At 52.9% G+C, this 16183-nt stretch overlaps 1 protein-coding gene across 11 annotated transcripts in view; it reads left to right on the top strand.

Annotated features, from left to right (window-relative positions):
* phc2b (polyhomeotic homolog 2b (Drosophila)) overlaps nucleotides 1-16183 on the top strand; it is a 42314-nt gene that overhangs the window by 11202 nt on the left and 14929 nt on the right. For 2 of the 11 annotated variants that reach the window (XM_030374139.1, XM_030374141.1), the window contains exons 2-7: nucleotides 2706-3039; nucleotides 5295-5417; nucleotides 6217-6294; nucleotides 7611-7775; nucleotides 9995-10105; nucleotides 11156-11453. In XM_030374139.1, the coding sequence (XP_030229999.1) occupies nucleotides 2706-3039; nucleotides 5295-5417; nucleotides 6217-6294; nucleotides 7611-7775; nucleotides 9995-10105; nucleotides 11156-11453 (1109 nt within the window). Of the gene's footprint in view, nucleotides 1-219; nucleotides 535-568; nucleotides 714-2705; nucleotides 3040-5294; nucleotides 5418-6216; nucleotides 6295-7610; nucleotides 7776-8013; nucleotides 8040-9994; nucleotides 10106-11155; nucleotides 11454-16183 lie in introns of those variants that run through there. The other 9 variants (XM_030374138.1, XM_030374135.1, XM_030374134.1 and 6 more) reach the window with 9 other exon arrangements.

Below are 16183 nucleotides of genomic sequence, written 5' to 3'. Positions count from 1 at the left end.
TGCTGAGGCGCCACGTGATGCTGCGTTGTCATGGTGACGAGTCTTCCTCCCACGCTGGAGGGAGGGAGACTGTTGTTTACCTTTTTAAGTGTTGGTGTTGAGCTGGAGGGTCATCAGTGTAGAGAAGGTGATGAGGGAGGGAGGGAGGGAGGCAGGGGGGAGGGGGGGGGGTGAATGCCTTGGGAAGGAGGAGGGGGTGAGGGGTGAGTGAGGGGGGGTTCCTCAAGGCTGCTGAATGAATGAATGAATGGGTGCTCTCTCAGGGACGCTGACAGAAGGGGTCATTGGACGGCATCTCTGGAGAGATCTCTGCTTTTCATTCATGGCGAGGCACGATGTGTGTGTCAACGGCCTCTGGTGCGGCTGCTGCTGCCTTCGGGAGCGCGGGCAGGAAGGCTTTATTTACACCCCAAACCCAGCGGACATGTTGAGCTCATACCAAACGGAGAGACGTCCGCTTGTTTACCCAACAACCAAACAACCAGACGGACCGGGGAAAAGAGGCTCTGTCGGGTGTGAAATCGGCACGCTAGGGTACAGCTTGCTCCGTCTTCTGGTTCTGCTTGTGTTGTTGTTGTTTTGCGGTTGTTGTTGTTGTTGTTTGTGGTTATTGCATCCCGCGGTTATTTTCGTCCCGAGTTCTCATGTTACCATACTGGGTTCTTCACTTCCTGCCGTCTTGTCTCGTCCTCGCTGCAAAGATTGAAATCTAGGTAAGATAAAATATCTTAAATCAAGGCAATGTATGCTTGTTTTTTGTCTGACAAGATATTTCTTCTCAGTTTTTATGTTAGAACAGTTCACTTTGTTTCCCGCTATTTGGTCCTTGATTATCTTAAAAGGTATAACAATTTATTACTGGTTCTGAGTAACTTGAGGCTTGAAACTAGAATTACAAGAATTCTAAAGCTGTTTGTTTTCCTAGATTCTCAGGAGAGCCGTGTTGTTTACTTTTGGTTGGCTGGTTTAGAGCCCAGCTTGGCTAAGGGTTCTCGGGTTTAGACCCTGGCTTGCCTAAGGGTTCTCGGGTTTAGAACCTGGCTTGGCTAAGGGTTCTCTGATTCCTAGCACGGCTTGGCTAAGGGTTCTCTGGTTTACAGCGGGGTTTGGCTAAGGGTTCACTGGTTTTAAATCCTGGTTGGCTAAGGGTTTACTGGTTTGGAGCAGGGTTTGGCTAAGGGTTAGCTGGTCTAAAGCCGGTCTTGGCTAAAGGTTAACTGGTTTAGAGCCCGACTTGCCTAAGGGTTCCCTGGTTTAGACCCTGGCTTGGCTAAGGGTTCCCTGGTTTAGAGCAGGACTTGGCTAAGGGTTCCCTGGTTTAGAGACGGTCCTGGCTAAGGGTTCCCTGGTTTAGAGACGGTCCTGGCTAAGGGTTCCCTGGTTTAGAGCAGGACTTGGCTAAGGGTTCCCTGGTTTGGAGACGGTCCTGGCTAAGGGTTCCCTGGTTTAGAGCAGGACTTTGCTAAGGGTTCCCTGGTTTAGAGCCGGTCTTGGCTCAGGGTTCCCTGCTTTAGACCCTGGCGTGGCTCCACCAGAGGAGGCAGATCCTATCTGCTGATGGTTTGGTTTGAAGCCATTCAGCCCGGGCCCCTGCTTCTTAATCTCCACGGTAATGAGGGGAAGGAGGACGTACGTCTCCCTCCCTCTCTCGGCCTAATTACTTCCCTCACACTCCCACACATGTACAAAGAGAAATGCAAACCAGCTTGCTGAGGCAGCGCAGTCCTACAGGCAGGAGGAGGGCAGCCTGACGGACAGACGCTCGCATTCACTACTCCCTTCACCCGGACGGCGAACCTGGGGGGCAGGAACCCCTGCCTCCCTTCCTCCCTCTCCCACGCGCTCCCTCTCACTCCCTCTCCCACTCTCTCCCAGCCGCTGGGCTTCCTGAAACACTTGCTTTGTGTCTCTCGCTTTCTCTCTCCGTCTCTGGTTGAATCACTCGCTCATGCTTTATCTGTCCATTATCTTGCATATCACTTAGTTCCTCTTTACCCCTCTCTTAGTTTCTCTCAATCTCTCTCTCTCTCTGCTTCTCTCACTCGCTCATGCTTTATCTCTCTCTCTTAGTGCTTGTCTCTCTCTCTCTCTCTCTCTCTCTCTCTCTCTCTCTCTCTCTCTCTCTCTCTCTCTCTCTCTCTCTCTCTCTCTCTCTCTCTCTCTCTCTCTCTCTCTCTCTCTCTCTCTCTCTCTCTCTCTCTCTCTCTCTCTCTCTCTCTCTCTCTCTCTCTCTCTTCCCCTCCCTGGCCTCCATCAAGTCCTCTCCATCTGCGCTGTGGTGTAGGTTTGGACTCCAGGACCACATTCTTCCTCTCTTCTTCCTAACCCCTCTTCCAGCGGCGGGCTCCCCTTCCATTCATCCCCTAACGCGCCTCCCTCGCAGGCCTCTGCTTTGGCCCGCCGCCGGGACAGCTGACGTGTGTTTTTAAAAGGCCATCCGTGCTCTGGGCTGCTGGGGGGGGGGCCTTTAACCCAGATTACCCAGCATGCACTGCCAGGTCTGAAATACAGCTCTTGGCTGGCTCTGTAGCTTGCGTTTTGGTCGTTAGGGTGACATGGCGGAGTTGTTGATTTTAAAAAGGTTTTTTTTTTGCAATGCAATGGATTGAAGCATATGCTACCAATCGCTGCCGTCTTGGTTTCTTCCTTCTTCTTCTTCTTCTCCTTCTCACTCACTTCCTCTTCCTCTTCCCTCGATCCGACAGGCACAGGAGAGCCATTCAGAAGAGCCGGGGTTCAAAGGTCAGGAGAGCCGAGGGCACCATGGAGAGTGAGCCAGCTGCCCCCCCCTCCATGGCCGGCACCGGCGGACCGCCCCCCCCAGCACCAGCCCCACCACCGCCCCCGTCTGCCGCCTCCACCACCGCCGCCGCCGCCGCCGCCTCCAGCAGCGTTGGCACTGGGAGTACTGGTGCTGGCGCGGCCCACGCCAGCACCACCAGCGCCAGCACCAGTGTCCTTCCCAGTAGCACCAGTACTAGACAGGCCGTGCCTCAGATCTCCGTCTACAGCGGGATCTCGGACCGCCAGACTGTTCAGGTACGCCTCTCCTGAGCCTCAGTATCGGATGAGTAGATACCGACACAGAACCGAGCATTGTAACTTCTTATAGCAGTCTCGTTCTTATTGAAGGATTCTCTTACGACGACGACAACGTGCAGTCGGTTCTGTAACTGTAGACCACATATTTTTTTTCCGAACTAGATAATTTACATTTTTGTAATCTTTGATGAGAATACATTTGTAAACTTCTTATCGAGCGTCACAAGCATCCATGTTTTTCCGACTTGGAAGCTCGATCGTTTGTAGGTCAGAGATGAGGCGTTTCCCATTTGGACTTTCCCGCCTCCGGGCGTTAACGAACGCAGCATAACACTGCACGTGTTTGTGATGTTAGTGTAGTAAAGTAGCTACTCATGTGATGGGATCAGCGCATAGATCGATACCGATACTGCAATTTAAGCAGTATCGATACCAGCATCGGAAATTCCCCGATGCTGCAATTTAAGCAGTATCAGGGGAATTTCCGATACTGGTATCTGTATCGAAACAACTTTAGGGGAAATGTGTTGTCGTGTCACTCATTAACCCACAGCCAGCGGGGCTGATCATGTGGTGATGTGGTGGAGGCGGTGCAAAGGTCAGCTGCGAACTGGCTTCAGTGTCCCCACCGCTGTGCTACCACGTCGTTCAGCAGACACCTTTGGTCCAATGGGACTCGGATTACACGTTTGAATAATTAATGTGATTCATTAGCGGCCTGGTAGGGCATCTGGCTCTGGTACGCAGACACACTCGGGAGGGTTTCGAACTCACAACCTTCCGACGGTCGTACTTCCTTCTCACTAGACTGCGCTGCCCCTGGTTCCGGTGCTGTTTCCGGGGCGCAGGCGACCCGCACAGGGACGCAGGGTAGCCCTTAGCCCTGGGCGGCATGTGGCTCAGGAGGTAGAGCGCGTTGGCTGGTAACCAGAAGGTCGCTGGTTCGATCCCCGGCTCCTCCTAGCTGAGTGTTGAGGTGTCCCCGAGCAAGGCACCTCCCCCTAGCTGCTCGAGACGAAACTGGCTGTCTCCTTGCGTGGCTGACCCCGCCGTCGGTGTGTGAATGCGTGCATGAATTGGTGAATATTAGGTCATATTGTTAAGCGCTTTGAGTGGCCACCGGTTAGAACATCTCTAAATAAATGCAGTCCGTTGACCCTTTACGATCTACCCCGGTCCACCGCCCCTCCTTCTCTAACACCAACCCAAGGCGTTCAGAAGAGCTGGACCTGCCAATCAACAGAATTAGTTGGGAGTGCAACTTGAGTCTCGACGACGGAGTCCCAGCGACCCGCGACCCCACACGCCTTCACCTAACGCGCTCGGGTTGACCCCTCGATGACCCCTCCTCCACACGGCATTATCTTCTTCCAGGTCGGGACAGCCCTCTGGCGTGGGATTGGCTGTCAGGGAGAACAGTTTTTGACACTGTCACATGATCCGGAATAATCCCCTTCCACGCAAAGCCCCTCCCCCTCCGCCAGAACCAATAGGAAGATTAGCAGGCATTTAATTGACCTTTGACCCCGAATCCCCCCCCCCCCCCCGGTCCTGTCTCCTCCCCGAGAGGTTAGGCCGATGCGTCTTCTGTGGGCGGAAGGACTCCAGGGTCAGCCCGCCTCCTTCTTGTTGCCCCGGTAACCGGGCCAGGGCTGTCAGTCAAACAAAGAGAGGTGCTGCTGCCAGTGGAAGGGATTAACTCGACACGGGCGTGTGGAACCGCCCCGTCTGAACCTGTAATAACCTGTTTATATGCAGGAGGGGGTCTCCTGATACCATCTCTTATCTAGCCCTATAGGAGATGTGTTGTGTGTCATATAGCGGGGCTGTATGTCGCACACTGCACCTCTGCTCATGCCCCCCCCCCCCCCCCCCCCCCAGTCACAACCCCCCCTCCCTCAGGACAAAGATACAGGTCCGTCCATTCAGAACCAAGGGTGGCCCGGGAAGCTCTGTCCCCCCCCCCCCCCCCTCCATCACACCGTTCAGGTCCTCGTGGTTAGAGACTCTCTGCTACTATTTGATTTTGTAGCAGATTGGAGATGACGGGATTGGGACCCTTCCCACTGTATTAGTTACGATGCTGAGTGCTGAGTATATCGGGGAGACACTCGGTACTGGAGGTCTGTCGTGGTCCGCTCCCGGTCTGCGCTAGCCCGGTCCTCACGTCTGTCTGTCTGTCTGTCTGTCTGTCTGTCTGTCTGTCTGTCTGTCTGTCTGTCTGTCTGTCTGTCTGTCTGTCTGTGCTCCAGGTGATCCAGCAGGCGTTGCACCGCCAGCCCAACACCGCCGCCCAGTACCTGCAGCAGATGTACGCCGCGCAGCAGCAGCACCTGATGCACAGCCTGAGCACCGCCCAGCTGCAGAGCCTACAGGTACACGCACACACACACACGCACACTGACGCACGCACGCACGCACACACACACACACAGCCTACACACACACACACAGCCTCAGAGCCTGCAGGTGCACACACTGATTATGAAGCACGTTTATGATATCGCTTTGATATCTCCCCGTTACTCGTTAAGATATTTGCTATGATTTATGACATTCATTCACACATGTACATCCATGCTTTAATCTCACTCACTCACTCACTCACTCACTCACTCACTCACTCACTCACTCCACCCTACTGCCTCCTTCCCTCCTAAGGTTTTATAAATTAGATATTAGAATGATATCACTAGTCAGTAAAGTAAGGCTGTTTCATTATAAATGCGAAGCAGCACATACCTTGGTAATCATTTGGGAGAAGCTTCAAAGGAACCTTGCTTTATTTTTAACTCTCTCTCTCTCTTCCTCTCCATCGCTCCCCTCTTTTTCCTGTTCTTTTCATCATCTATTTGGTCTGGTCTCTCGCTCTTGCTCTCTCTCTCTCTCTCTCTCTCTCTCTCTCTCGCTCTCGCTCTCGCTCTCGCTCTCTCTCTCCCTGCCTCCCTTTCTCTCTGCCTCTGTCTCTCTCCGTCTCTCTCTCTGTCTCTGTCTCTGCCTCTCTCTGTCTCTCTCTCTCTCTCTCTGTCTGTCTGTCTCTCTCTCTCTCTCTCTCTCTCCCTCTCTCTACCTCTCTCTACCTCTCTCTACCTCCCTCTCTCTCTCGCTCTCTACCTCTCTGTCTCTGTCTCTGTCTCTCTCTCTCTCCCTCTACCTCTCTCTACCGTACACCAGGCCAGTATGGCGGTTGGCAGGCAGGGTTCCTCCCAGAACGGCACCTCGTCCCAGCAGGGGGCCTCCTCCCAGACCACGGTGAGTTGGAGGGGGTTCAGGCCCCTCTCTGGGGCCCTGAGCCCCCTCTCCTCCCTGGGGGGGAGCCTTATGAAGCTGGCCTCCTCCTCCTACTCATAATTCCAATGCATGAATCCAGTAATATCACAACTCTTCTACATCACAGCACTAAATCACAATCTGGCAGCACCATATCCGCACGTTACCAATGTTGACTATGGTCAGAATAGGACGCCTTCAGATGTTAAACAGAACCTGGGTCAGTGAGAGGATAATCAGTTCACAGTGAACAGCAAGCAGTACACACTGTGTGTACTGAAATACCTTGGATTACTTAATAAAAACACTCTTCTTTATTCTAGAAACGTCCCACATTTCTTCCATTGGAACATTGACATGAATCCATCCCAACATTGCCTCATGCGACGCGGGTTTCCGCCAATAGCGTCTCTCCGTTCTCTCGAGCCAGGTGTTCTGAGCCTCGGCCAATTAGGAAGAAGCGTTCTGGCAGCTGTGGTGATGTCAGCCCTGTTTGTTGTGCTTGCTGCTGTCTCACGGTTCTGTCCCTAAGGATACCCAGACTGTCTAGTGTTACTCTCTCCAACCCTGGATCGATTCCGCTCTCTCTCGGCAAACATCTGTCCTCGTCTCTCTCGACCTCTCTGCTGTTTGTTTATTTTAGCAGGCGTGTTGTAGTTAGTTTGGACGCTTCAGGTCTAGTTTAAGAATTAGGGGGTATTTTGCATGACTGTTTCAGTGCCCCAAGGATGAATAAAGTAGATCTGAAGGTGAGGCCTCACTGCACGCGTTACGCACGTTAGAGGCGTTGAGAATCTGCATTTTTGCAAACAAAGAATACAAACTGTTACCATCAAAATGCAGATTCAGAGTACCCACGTTTAACAAGATCTGGCTGAAACACTCTTTTGTGCATCAATCAATCCACATGCTCAACACTGAATCAACCTCGAGATCAAGGAGAAGGTGAAGGGACCTCCATGTTTGTCTTCTATGTGTTTGTGTTTTTCTGTTTTCTGCTTGTGGTGTGTGATGTAATGCCCTACAATGAACACTACGGACAATTTGTGTTACATGCATGTGTTAAGTCACAATGGAGCAACAAAATGGACGTAAAACTAATTTCAGACCTGTCTGACAAATGAAGTATATTATCATCTTAACTGGCCCGTCACAGCTGAATGAGCTTGGTGAATACACGGAGGATGAACACATGAGTAAGTGAGAAGAGGAGTGATCATCTCGCTCAGCCTCGACCCTCTCACCCTCTCACCGTCTAACCCTCCTAACCAGCCTCCGTCTCTGACTCCGCCCCCCAGATCAACCTCACCACGTCGTCTGGCGCCGCCCAGCTCATCAGCCGCGCCCAGAGTGTAAGCTCCGCCCCCACCAGTATTTCCCAGCAGGCCGTGCTGCTCGGGAGCCCGTCCAACCCCACCACCCTCACCGCCAGCCAGGCACAGATGTACCTGCGGGCTCAGATGGTGAGACACGCACGCACTCACGCACTCACGCACTCACTCACTCTCACATGTACCTGCGGGCTCAGATGGTTAGACACGCACGCACTCACGCACTCACTCACTCACTCACTCACTCACTCACTCACTCACTCACTCACTCACTCACTCACTCACTCACTCACTCACTCACTCACTCACTCACTCACTCACTCACTCACTCACTCACTCACTCACTCACTCACTCACTCACTCACTCACTCTCACATGTACCTGCGGGCTCAGATGGTGAGACACTCACTCACTCACTCACTCACTCACTCACTCACTCACTCACTCACTCACTCACTCACTCACAGATGTACCTGTGTGCACAGATGGTGAGATACTCTCACTGACTGACTGACTGACTGACTGACTGACTCACTCAGTTCCTCACTCACTCACTCCCCCCCCCCCCCCTGTGCCTGCGCCCAGATGGTGAGATCCGCTCACTCAGTCACTGACCGACTGTTAGCCTTTGAGGCCTGATGCGTGCGTCCGTCTGTCCTTCCTGCCAAGCCCTCCGCCCTTCCCGCTGTTTGTTAGCGTTGGAATAAAAACCCAAACGCCGTGAACGATGCGTCGCTGTACTGAGGGGGGGGTTATGTTTTTAAACGCAAACATTAAAGATCTGAATGCGAGAACAACTAACGAGAGAAAAACCCCTTCCGAGCGGAGGAGGCCGTCGTTACTTTTAAACGCCCCCGTCTCCATCGGCAACCTCATATGTTTTTAATATTCCCCTTCTTCATTAGTGTGTTTTTATCCCCGTCCCGACAGCTCGGCGTGGTTAACCACTGACGTCTCTCTCTCTCTCTCTCTCTCTCTCTCTCTCTCTCTCTCTCTCTCTCTCTCTCTCTCTCTCTCTCTCTCTCTCTCTCTCTCTCTCTCTCTCTCTCTCTCTCTCTCTCTCTCTCTCTCTCTCTCTCTCTCTCTCTCTCTCTCTCTCTCTCTCTCTCTCTCTCTCTCTCTCTCTCTCTCTTTTCCCCCCCCCCCTCCCTCGTCCTGCTGGCTCTTACAGCGCGGACCCAGACGGAGGCTGTCTCATTAGCGGGCGGGCTAACCGCTCCGCTAACAGAGTGTGGCGCGGTTGGCAGCGTCTGACACGCGTCTCTCTGTTCCCACTGCCACTCGCTCGAAGCCCCCGCTTAGCTCCCGGGCCCGCAGACCCACACACGCACACACACACACACACGGGCGTCGGGTTTCATGTGCCGCCTGTCAAAGCCGCGGGCTTTACGGCTGGCATGACGCCGCGTGTGAAATGTGCAGGCGATGCCCGTTCAGCCGATGTACAGACGTTGATGTGGTGGTGCAGCCGGCTCTCTTTATGTTAAGGCAACACGGAGACGGACAGACTCACACACACAGACACACAGACACACACAGACAGACACACACATAGACACTCGACGCACTCACATACACACACTCGACGCACTCACATACACATGCACGCACGCACTCACTCACAGACACACACAGACAGACGGACACACATAGACACTCGACGCACTAACATACACACGCACGCACTCACACACAGACACACACACACAGACAGACAGACAGACACACGTAGACACTCGACGAACTCACATACACACGCACGCACTCACACACAGACACACACAGACAGACAGACACACATAGACACTCGACGCTCTCACATACACACGCACGCCCTCACACACAGACACAGACAGACAGACAGACACACACAGACACTCAACGCACTCACTGAGTGCTGTCGGGGTGTGAGCTACTTGTTCTGAAGTGAGGCACTCATGCACTCCAGTACCTGATATTGAATTACAGGTACTGGCGTGCTGTAATAGGTTCGGTTTGAGAGGCTGGCCAGTGATGGAGTCAGTGTGACGCCGTTTTGGATTCACTACGTCCAGCTCTCGGGGGACAGGATGAAATGGGTCTCCTCGATCGAGGCCTTTTGATTTATTCATCGATTTTGTTATATTTGATTTCTTGCTTTTTAATACTTTCACAACGGCACCTTGGGCTTTGACTGAGCGACTCTTTCCTTCCTTCTCCATTTTTATTCATAGTGTACCATTTCTCTAATGTTTCCATTTCTTTGTAAGCATACACCAAATACATTCCATGAAGGAAAGACTTCAATCGCGTGTGTGTTTTTGTGTGTGTGTGTGTGTGTCTCCTGTGTGTGTGTGTGTGTGTGTGTGTAGCAGGTTGCCAGGAGCCTGGGCCGAGCTGTCCCCCTGTCGTCTCAGCTCATCTTCACGCCCACTGCCACGGTAACGGCTGTCCAATCAGAGAGCTCCGCGCAGTCCTGCCAGGTACCGTGTCCCCTGGCAGCGCAACACATGGACCGGCTTCAGCCAATCAGAAACTGAGGTTACTTTAGTGGGCGCGTCCCATTGGCTGATCAGCGTCTCGGACCAATTGAGTTAAAGAGCTTGCTTTTCTGATTGGCTGATTATCATTTCTGACCAATCAGTCACAGGGCTTGCTGTAACAGGACTTTCTGATTGGCTTGAATAGGAATAGTGTCACACATTACTGGGAATAGTGTCATACATTACTGGGTACAGTGGCACGCATTACTGGGTATAACAATATATAGCAAACGAAGCGCGCTACATTTGAACTCGTACCTGTTGACGTGACTTTATTCAGATTTATTTACGTTAAAAAAGACAGACAGATTGGTTTCCTTGGAAAGGAATTGCCTCTTATTGCTTGAACCCATCTGAATCGCGCACATATTTGCATATATATTATGGGGTATCCGAAAATTACGGATGCAGATCCATCGCGATGTATGCAAATTATTAAGGAATGCGTATTCCTTGGTTTGCAAGATATGGATTGATGTTAATCTATTATAGTGCTGTTTACTGTCAAATATTGTAAACGTGACGTTGTGATACCACTTTGATTTCCACGGGATTCAACTCGTTTGAACTTGTAGTAACGTGGCTCAGCCACTAGAGGGCATTGCATCACACAGAATACCAAAGTCCGATTTCAGTGAACTCATTGAAACATATTGGGGATATTTGCATTGCAAGTTCCCTCAATATTGAGTATAAGGGTACAAAGCGTCATGATTTCTTGCACAATAATCCTTAGGCTAATAATTCAAGAAGATTCTGTCTAGCAGACTACACTGTTACTCTCTCTATACTTGTATATCTCTATTCTACATCTGTCTCAGTCTCTCTGTGCCTCTCTCTGCTATTTCTCTGCTATTTCCCTCAATATTGAGCGTAAGGTTACAAATATATCATGACTTCTTGCACAACAATGCTAATGGTAATAATACACAAAGAAAAAATGGCTTCCCCTGGGATGACCTTTAACCTCCTGCTCCTCCTCCTCTCCAGAACCAGGTCCAGAACCAGGTCCAGAACCTGGCCATGCGGGGCCAGCAGGGGGCCTCCATGGGCCCTCAGGCCCTCAGCCTGAAGCAGGGCCCGGTGCCCATCCAGCCGGCCTCCATGATCCGCAACCCCTGTCCCCAGGGCGCCGCCGCGGGGGCGGGGCTTGTGGGGAAGGGGGCGGGGCAGGCGGAGGGCCCCCCGGAGGCGGGGAAGAAGGCGGAGCCGGAGGTGCGCGCCATCAACATGAGCCGCAACAACAACAACAACAACGTGGCGGCCGCGCCGCCGCTCATCGCCCCGGGTACGTCACCACGGCAACGTCGCCCCTCCCACGCGGCATCGCCACGCCCTCCACACGGCAACGGGGCAGCGCGCGCTGACAGAGCGGCACACAAGCCACCACGCCAACGGCGCAGATCACAGGCTAACATGCTAACACTAATGGTGAAGCGACATACGCTAACATGCTAACCAGCCAACAGTCCAGCAACATACGCTAACATGCTAACACTAATGGTGAAGCGACATACGCTAACATGCTAACCCGCCAACGGTCCAGCAACGTACGCTAACATTCTAACACTAATGCCGAAGCAAGATACGCTAACATGCTAACCCGTTAACAGTGCACCAGCATACGCTAAAATGCTAACACGCTAACGCTGCAGCACAAGCTGACGCGCAAACGATGCAGCACACGTGCTAACACGCTAAAGGTGCAGCACGAGCTGACGCGCTGACGGTGGTGCGGCACACATGCTAACACGTAGACGGAGCGGCACACATGCTAACAGTGCAGCTAATACGCCAGGCGTCGACAGGCCACGCCGCTCGCTGTGTGCATCATGAACTCCGTCAGCGCGGCTCTCACACCGATTGCTGAGCGATCATAAAGTTATACGGAGCAGTATAAATACAGCGACCTGTCTGGGGTTCATAAAGCACTCAATCCCGGGCATTAGACTGAGATTTGAGGACGGTTTAAGGTCTCCTGAGAATTAACTATTCCACCCCTCGTGTCAATGCGGAGCTCTACACCTCTGATAGATTTGGAGGGGTTTAATGATGCAACACGTCATTTGTTTTATTGATCCCAACGGATGCGACCTTCGGTGCTCCAGGAGTGAAACGGTGGCATCTGTTGAGGTATGATGTCATGTGATCGCACGGGTCATAAGGTACCCTGATCAATAATGGTGATCGATAGCCTGTTGTCTTTACCACGGAGCGAGAAGTGAACACAAGAGTGCGTGCGTGCGTGCGTGCGTGCGTGCGTGCGTGCGTGCGTGCGTGCGTGCGTGCGTGCGTGCGTGCGCGACTTGTGCTCACTTGACATAAATGGTACAGCAGGGATGAGGGCAGAGCGAACCTGGATCCCCGCCACCGCACGTGTCTGGGCGGTCGCCGTGGCAGCCGGCCCTGAGGGACAGGTGTCCTCAGGGGACCCAGGCAGCGGCCCCCGGTGGGCGGGACTAACGAGGAGTTCTTTAGTACACGGCCAACAATAAGGGCATGCAAATGATCTTTGCTTGAGGGCCCGCTACAAGACCATGATGGGGCTTAACCTTTTGTTAACACACGCGTGTGTGGGAGGGTGGTGGCCTCTTTGTGTGTGTGTGTGTGTGTGTGTGTGTGTGTGTGTGTGTGTGTGTGTGTGTGTGTGTGTGTGTGTGTGTGTGTGTGTGTGTGTGTGTGTGTGTGTGTGTGGGAGGGTAGGTGCCTCTTTTGTGTGTGTGCGTGTGTGTGGGAGGGTAGGTGCCTCTTTTGTGTGTGTGTGCGTGTGCCTGTGCATCCGTGTGTGTGACCATGACAACAAACACAAATCCTTCATGTATTGAAGCAGCCCCAAGGCCGCTCTGGAGCCCTGGAGGTACAGGCCTCTCTCCAGAGCTCTCCCCCAGACTGGACCAGATGTTCAGCACCGCTACGACCCAAAACGCCTCGGCACCGAGGCACTGCCCGGCGTGGGTTGCCACGGTGATACCCCGAGCCCTGGACTAGAGTTTTTGGTATCAAAGACCCTGTGTGTGTGTGTGTGTGTGTGTGTGTGTGTGTGTGTGTGTGTGTGTGTGTGTGTGTGTGTGTGTGTGTGTGTGTGTGTGTGTGTGTGTGTGTTGTTATGTCTGCTAATGGTGAGAGGTGGTAATGGAGTCCTCAGACAGCGGAGGGAGGGGGGGCCTCTATGGGAACAGCCCCCCCCTGAACACAGAAGGTGTGTGTGTGTGTGTGTGTGGGGGGGGGGGGGGCGCCTGAATGGACCGGGGGCCAGCAGCTGTTCCGCTCGGCGGTCCGTTTTGTTCCCTCAGCGTTTGTCGTCACCTCCTCTTGGCAAACCGCGGCTATCACCCTGCTAACGCACGCACGCACACACACACACACACACACACACACACACACACACACACACACACACACACGCGCAGACACACACACACACACGCGCAGACACACACACACGCACACGCACACACACGCAGACACACACACACACACACACACACGTAGACACACACACACTCTCACACGCACGCTGACAGACTCGCTCACACACAGACAGACGGCATACACAGACAGACAGGTAGGCAGACAGACAGACAGACAGACAGACGGGCACGAACACGAACACACACACAGGCACGAACACACACGCAATGGCACCAACACACACATGGAAACACGGACGCACACTCAGTCAGACAGACACACACACACACACACACACACACACACACACACACACACACACACACACACACACACACACACACACACACATACACACACACACACGTGTATCTCAAGCCCAGACACAATAAGAGGTTCTCACACCCACAGTGTGTGTGGCCCACTCCCAGTGGGGAGCCCAGATTTCCCCATTGGTCCATTGGATCTGGGAAAACCCATGAGGAAAACACATGACTCATTGTCTCAGTGTGTGTGAGGAAATAGAGGCTGTACTCCATGGGTACGACCAGAACTGTCTTTCAAAACGTTCAATACAAAACTCCTGCTTGATTGAGGAGTTATGTTATGTCCCTTCGTACGTAGAGATTAATTAATCAATGCCAAATTGTGTTTTTTGAGGTGAGATTTAAGGACCAAGTAGTCATCTTCTTTGTGTGTTATGCTGATATTCACATTTTACAATCAGTGTGCAAGCATTTTGCCCAATACGTTATCAATGACATGAACAATCATATTAAGATCACACATTTTGTCGCTGTCGTCAAAGTGTAGGGGTGTTGAACTAACATGTAGTAGTCGTGCTCGGTTTGAACACGTAAAGAATCGCAGCTCAGTGGTGAACGGAGGGCGGTGACAGTTTGAAGACGTGCCTTGCTCAAGGGAAGCAGGCTGTTCCCAACCGTATGATGAAACGGAGTGAAAGCGAACGCTGTGTTGAAGGAGGCGGGAAAAGGAAGCTGCAGTGCACCGATCACCCTGTTACCATGCTGCCACTACTTTACACCGCAGGGTTTGAAGGGCGCGGTGGCTGTGTACAGGTGTACCTTTCTCTGGATGGTGTACAGCGTATACCAGATAACCCTTCATAGAGCACGGGTGACAGGGTCTGAAGAGACTCTTCTACTCTTCACCTGCTGGTGAGTTGTACAGTCTGATGGTGAACTCGTACAAACGGCTGACCGTGTGTGTGTGTGTGTGTGTGTGTGTGTGTGTGTGTGTGTGGGGAATCAGGGATTTTCCGAGGTGTTTAAAAATGAATTTCATCACATGGGAAATGAAACCGTTGTCACCTCTGATACACGTGAGCAACACAATGCTGTCGGTCAGGAGGCCTGACTCCCGCCTGAAAACGACCGTGTGCGATGGCCCTAACGTCGCAGCCTTCCGATAGCCCTCCCTCGGTATCCTGCCCTAGCCCCCTACCTCACGTCCTGACAACAAGCATCTCGATTCACTGTCTTTCACTTTGGACCAAACTCTCTCCTTAGGGACTACGCGGTAGGGAGTAACTTGCAGCGCTACAAACTCTAACATAACACAAAGGCTAGTGTGTGTGTGTGTGTGTGTGTGTCATTTAGGGTTAGACATAAGCTGTGTGTTTTGAAGCCATAGAGGATGTGTATGTAAAGATTACCGTGTGTGTTGGAGCGAGTCCAAACATGGATGTATAAAGGTGTGTGTGTGTGTGTGTGTGTGTGTGTGTGTGTGTGTGTGTGTGTGTGTGTGTGTGTGTGTGTGTGTGTGTGTGTGTGTGTGTGTGTGTGTGTGTGTGTGTGTGTGTGTGTGTGCGCCTCTGTAGGCGAGCGGGCCATAATCCTGGTGCCTTGTGGGAGAGGGAGGGGTGGTGGGGGGGGTGCTATGGTTTTAAATGACTTCCTCTCCTCCCTGGCCCCTCTCTGGTCCTCATTACGAGCCTGAGAAAGCTGTCCGGATCCCTGGGAGAGCTGATGGTCCTATCCGCCCCTCGGTCTCAGACCTCCCCCCCACCCCCAGGCCCCCCTGGGGGTGGGGGGACGGGGGGTCGAATCGACCCCCCTGTATCGATTCGACCCCCCGTCCTCTGGGTGTCTGCTGACCGTCTGCTTGGGGTGTGAATCCTGAGGCCACACGTGACCTAAGGACCCTCTGATGACCCCCAGCTCGGCCCACCGTCCGTCGAGGCCGGGCGGCTGGTGGGCGTGTCCCTGCACACCACTCACCATCTGCTGTCACTCAAACCAGACGCTTTGGTCCAAGTAGACCAAAGAGTTGAGGAGGCATCGATGAGGAGTTAGGGGTTAGCTGCCTTGCTCAAGGACGCCTACAGCTAGACTCTAGACATCGGGGATCGAACCGGGAACCTTACGACCGGTAGTCAAGCAGCATAACCACTAGAATATCCCCCCCCCCCCCCCCCCCCCCCAAAACCCATTAGACTCTCCTACACACACAGACTGCTAATCCCGCAGAAACACACATTCACAGACGTTCCCAGGGCAGTCTGATGACAGTCCAAAAGACTCCTGGAGGAACGTCTACTATTTGTTTCCACATGAGGGCCCGGACTGTGGCTGCAGCCTCACGAGA

The sequence above is a fragment of the Gadus morhua genome, chromosome 13 (genome assembly GCF_902167405.1).
Source record: "Gadus morhua chromosome 13, gadMor3.0, whole genome shotgun sequence".
In the NCBI taxonomy this organism is placed as follows: domain Eukaryota; kingdom Metazoa; phylum Chordata; class Actinopteri; order Gadiformes; family Gadidae; genus Gadus; species Gadus morhua.
This window is presented reverse-complemented; position numbering and strand designations above follow the sequence as displayed.